The sequence below is a fragment of the Abrus precatorius genome, unplaced genomic scaffold (genome assembly GCF_003935025.1).
Source record: "Abrus precatorius isolate BTA unplaced genomic scaffold, Abrus_2018 Scaffold2, whole genome shotgun sequence".
Taxonomy (NCBI): domain Eukaryota; kingdom Viridiplantae; phylum Streptophyta; class Magnoliopsida; order Fabales; family Fabaceae; genus Abrus; species Abrus precatorius.
In genome coordinates, this window is record NW_020874362.1 from 34767733 (window position 1) to 34773224 (window position 5492).

The window sequence follows — 5492 nt, forward strand, 5'->3', positions numbered from 1 at the left end:
AAAAAATGAAAGTTATTTAATATTTTAATAAAGAAATTAGACCGTTAAAGTAAAAAGGTTAAAAAAGAATCCAAAATTGCTTGTTGTAACAACTACCAAAGAGCATAAAATTTAGAAGAAGCATCTAAATCTGAAATGGGGCAACGTGGCCAAATCATAGACATGGGATAGGATAGGCCTATCATCCATTTGGTGGGCCACACTCTTTTCTGCCATCTCCCAGTTTCAGAGCTTGTCACTTTACCATGATTTAGCAACCTTTGTTCCTTTCAAATCTCATTCTTCATTCACAAGGGTATTCCAAAGTCTGTTCCTCTTTCCATTTGGTTTGAGCATGGCCATGCCCATGGAGTGCAAGAGGAGAAAGAAGGAATATTCAGAATCAAACATCATGAACAGAGCTTCATCTTTTCCTGATGAAGTGTTGGAACGAGTTCTTGGCATGTTGAAATCACGCAAAGATAGAAGTTCCGTTTCTTTGGTGTGTAAGGAGTGGTACAACGCTGAGAGATGGTCAAGAAGGAATGTGTTCATAGGGAACTGTTATTCTGTGTCTCCTGAGATCTTGACACGTAGGTTCCCAAACATACGCAGTGTTACTCTTAAAGGGAAGCCTCGTTTCTCTGATTTCAACTTGGTTCCTGCTAATTGGGGTGCTGATATTCATTCATGGCTTGTGGTGTTTGCTGAGAAGTACCCTTTGCTTGAGGAGTTGAGGCTTAAGAGGATGGCTGTTACTGATGAAAGCTTGGAGTTTTTGGCTCTTTCCTTTCCCAATTTTAAATCCCTTTCCCTTCTCAGTTGTGATGGATTCAGCACTGATGGGTTGGCTGCAATTGCCACTAATTGCAAGTAAGAATTGTTTGTTTTGGAGTTCAAAGTGAAATCTTTTGTTCAATCTGGAAAATATAAAAATAAAATTGTTATTTTTGTTTTAAGGATTTTACTTTGTGCATGGTTTGATTGGTGTGAGAGATGGAGAGAATGGTGTTGTTGTAATGAATCACCGGTGGAGTTTGCATGTTTTCTGCTGATGGGTGTGCTTTTTTTTTCTTCTCACTTTCTATCAATTTGGTGATATTACTGTTTTGATATGAGATCTTTGCTTTTTAACTTTTGGATGATGTAATACAGTTGTGTTTACTTTTTAACAATTTTAAATTTGATTCTCTTGTTTAAATTGTCTCTTTTAAACAATTCAGATTACAAGTAAAGCTATTATGGCTATTTACTCTCCGTTTTGAGTTTTGACCTTCAAGTTTTATGTCGCCATTTATTGATTCATTTTCTAGGTTTTTTCAGTGCCTTGCTTTTTACCATTTTCACCTGATGTGCTTTGTTACAATTTCTTGTTGGCGATACGTTTGTGAATTTTGTTTGGAAACAGAATCCCACTACAGAACTGTTTTTATATGAGGGCCACTTCTTTTCTGTATGACGAAATTAACATTTGAGCATCAAATGAGTGGGAACACGGTAATATTCCTTATAAAAAAAAAAACAGCTAAGACCCAGGGAATCAATGGACTTTTATTTCTTTAGAAGGTGGTCTTCTTACTTGTGCTGCTCAGTATGAGGATAGACTTAGCTAAGATTGGTTGTATGCCTGAGATGCTTCTTATTCTTTTGGATGGAGAAAAGTTGATATGACTATTTCACTGTGAGCAATTCTATGATGCATGTGTGAGAATGAGAATTTCCCTTAATTCTTAGATTGGTTTATTGGAATTCACTAAAATATTGGGGAATGATAAACATTCCTTCAAATTTGAATTTTCTCACACCTACATACTTATATTATGATGTAAAAGCGTAGCCTTCAATTTATGTGTTTAGATGTTTAACCATAAATATAATATGCTTTGGCATAGGATCTTCTACAAGTTAAACAAATTTATAGCTGAAAGCATAAACAGTGAAAACTGTTGATTACCATAATTAAAACTATACCTTTTTGGTAGATTTATAATCTTTCTTATTGATCTCAAAATCTCAACTCATGGTAGCATCATGTTGGGTAACTGGAAAATAGGTATTATTCCCATTATGATGGAGTTCTTTGCTTAATCTTTCATTTGACCAATAAATAAGCTGCATTCTACTTGGATGCAGGAATTTAACTGAGCTTGACATACAAGAGAACGGTATTGAGGATAAAAGTGGCAATTGGTTGAGTTGTTTCCCTGAAAGCTTCACATCATTGGAAGTAATGAACTTTGCCAACCTGCACAATGATGTAAATTTTGATGCACTTGAGAAACTTGTTAGTAGGTGCAAATCGTTAAAAACTTTGAAGGTTAATAAAAGTGTAACACTGGAACAGTTACAAAGGCTACTTATTCGTGCTCCCCAGTTGGGTGAGCTTGGTACTGGTTCATTTTCGCAAGAGCTGACAGCACAGCAGTACTCAGATCTTGAAAGTGCATTCAATAATTGTAAAAATCTTCACACGCTTTCGGGTTTATGGGAGGCTACACAATATCTCCCAGTTCTGTACTCTGCTTGCACAAATCTATCCTTCTTGAATTTTAGCTATGCTCCTCTTGATAGTGATGATCTTGCTAAGCTTCTCGTTCACTGTCCTAAGCTTAAGCGCCTCTGGGTATGGCTTTTTATTGTGTTATTTATTTATGGTTTCATTGATTTTGAAGTTTTCACAAACAGAAACCCACATACCATCATTTTCTTCTCAGTTTTTATTCACGCATTAGCTAGAATTGAAAATAATCTCAATCCCACATAGTTAGTTACCATCCATGACCAAAATCAAGACAACAGAATGTTTGCTTTCTCTCCCTAAATTTATGATAGTATTTTGTGGAACCATTTATATTTAACTTCTTAAAATGAATTGCCATTGATAGTTCTAACTTCCAAGATATTTGTCAAATATTTTATCCTGTTTTTGCATAGTAAGCTTTGATATTTATCCTTTTCTATCTTTCATCTCTATCATATGCACATAAATACAACCAAAAGATTGTGCAATATGTGCATTGATTTTAGTGTGGCTGTGGTTATCCTAGTTGATGGTTTCCTGTGCCTGCTAGTGAAAATAATTGGAACATATGCCTTACTGATTAAATAACTGATACAGGTTCTGGACACAGTCGAAGACAAGGGGCTAGAAGCTGTTGGATCACATTGTCCATTGCTTGAGGAACTGCGCGTTTTTCCAGAAGATCCCTTTGATGAGGGCGTTGCTCATGGGGTCACTGAATCAGGGTTTATTGCAGTCTCCCAAGGATGCCGGAGACTTCACTATGTTCTCTACTTTTGCCGTCAGATGACCAATGCTGCTGTTGCTACTGTTGTGCAAAACTGCCCTGACTTTACTCATTTCAGACTGTGCATCATGAACCCTCGTCAGCCAGATTACTTGACACATGATTCTATGGATGAGGCTTTTGGAGCAGTTGTTAAGACTTGCACTAAACTCCAGAGGCTTGCAGTATCGGGTCATCTGACTGACCTAACGTTTGAGTACATCGGGAGGTATGCCAAAAACTTGGAAACTCTTTCAGTGGCTTTTGCTGGAAGCAGTGATTGGGGCATGCAGTGTGTGCTTGAAGGCTGTCCAAAGCTGAGAAAACTCGAGATAAGGGACTGCCCATTTGGCAATGCAGCACTTCTTTCAGGTTTGGAGAAGTATGAGTCAATGAGGTCACTGTGGATGTCAGCCTGCAGAGTGACAATGAATGGCTGTAGATTGTTGGCAAAAGAAATGCCTAGATTGAATGTTGAAGTAATAAAGGAAGAAGGAGCTGATGATAGTCAGGCTGAAAAAGTTTATGTTTATCGTTCTGTTGTTGGACCAAGAAGGGATGCTCCTCCATTTGTTCTCACTCTCTGAAATGCTATCTCTACTCCTACTTTGAAGCTCAAAATGTTCTTGGTAATCTCTCTCTCACACACCCAGATAGATAGCCATGCATCACATTGAAACATGCATGACTTAGAATGGGAAGTGATTAGAGCTTTTTTTTTTCTTCAGTGTATAGATACATGGTTCTGACTTCTTAGTTAATTGATAGTGTTTGTCATGCAATGTTGCTTTCCCAACTGCATAATTTACTAGTTTTGTATGATCACACCTAAGCTAATCTATCTAAAAGTGGTAGCATTTACTCCTAAAATTTCTATGCTGGCTAGATTGGAATTTGGAACCTTAATATATTTCTCTTTCATGACTCGGTGCATGTTTGTTTCAAATTATTTTAGAGAATAATTGTTTATTTGTTTCAGCTATATGAGAGATATTGAAAAATAAGCTATTATTTCTTTAGATATAAGCTGAACCAAACGTTGCTATCAGTCCTGTTGAAATTTGTAATTTCTACTCATACCCATGTTCAATGATTTTGTTGTACAGCCTTTGGTTGCTTCCACAGATGGCAAAACCCATACTGATAATCAAGACTCAATAATATGGTAGGTGGAAGGAGGAAAGGGGGATTCTGCAAGAGTCAAACTTCAATCATGTTGCCAATGCTTGAAACCATGCCATTGATTGTTATCTTGGTACATCAATGCCAGGGTTAAGGAAAGGCCAGAGACACACAACAAAACCAGCTTTTTTTGACATCTTATAATTGCAATATTTGCCTTCATGAGTCTAGCTGGACCCACCAAGGGAAATAATGCAACTGTTCATTGAAGATGAGCAAAAAGTGATAAGTTGCTGAGCAATCATTGTCTCCAATATCCATATTATGAAAAATCTGGTATTGATTGCAGACATAAAGTTCTATACATCCAGAGGATCATGGCAGAACGAATTTGATGGGTGCGCATTTGCAAAGCCAGGTCTTTGCTTATCTATGGCCTTTTGCTGCTTACTGAAGACATTTTGTTGCTGATTGAAATATCTACTCAGGAAAAGACAGCATTCCCCTTCGGATAATGGCGGAAATCATGGAAATAAATTAGATTAGAAACAAAATTCATGCTTGATTGGATAAATTGTAGCAGCAATTTTTATTGATATGCAGATCAAATTCTTTAGACTGTGATAATCAAATGATTTTGTGAAATATCGATAATTTACTACTGGCCAAGGTTGATTTAGCTTAGTGTCACGATCAAAGCATACGAGTCCTAGTACAATAAACAGTCGAAGAGCTTGATATGCTCCCAAAAGAAAAAAAAGAGAAAAAATACCTTGAATTTACTTTTTCCTGGAAAGCACTAGTGAAGAAATTCTGTCCATTGTCTAACTAAATTCTTTTTTCTGCCTTTTTTTTTTGGTATCGTCCTTGTGTTATTGAATTCAATCCGATTATGTTGCATGGATAGGGAAACAATGCATAAATATAATAATTTTTCACAAAATTTTAAAAATTTAAAGATTAAAAATGATTTTTTTTTCCTGATTTCTTTTAATATAGTTGTTCCTTATATTAGTTTGTCATCGTCATCATATTTGATTTCTGAAAATTTTATTAGAAATGCTTTGTAATTTCAATTTAAATAAAAATGTTTTTTTTTCAAGT

At 36.0% G+C, this 5492-nt stretch overlaps 1 protein-coding gene across 1 annotated transcript; it reads left to right on the forward strand.

Moving 5' to 3' along the window:
* The first annotated feature begins 243 nt into the window (after positions 1-243).
* Positions 244-5064, forward strand: LOC113858457 (protein TRANSPORT INHIBITOR RESPONSE 1-like). The gene is made up of 4 exons (XM_027491119.1): positions 244-852; positions 2113-2602; positions 3098-3895; positions 4373-5064. The coding sequence occupies exons 1-3, from the start codon at positions 335-337 to the stop codon at positions 3851-3853; spliced, it is 1764 nt and encodes a 587-aa protein (XP_027346920.1). The 5' UTR covers positions 244-334; the 3' UTR covers positions 3854-3895; positions 4373-5064.
* The last annotated feature ends 428 nt before the right edge of the window (positions 5065-5492 follow it).

Coding starts and splice junctions, on each gene's coding strand:
- LOC113858457 (XM_027491119.1), top strand. CDS start 335: ATGGCCATGCCCATGGAGTGCAAGAGGAGAAAGAAGGAATATTCAGAA. Junction 853..2,112: donor GCAATTGCCACTAATTGCAA/GTAAGAATTGTT, acceptor ACTTGGATGCAG/GAATTTAACTGAGCTTGACA. Junction 2,603..3,097: donor CTAAGCTTAAGCGCCTCTGG/GTATGGCTTTTT, acceptor TAACTGATACAG/GTTCTGGACACAGTCGAAGA.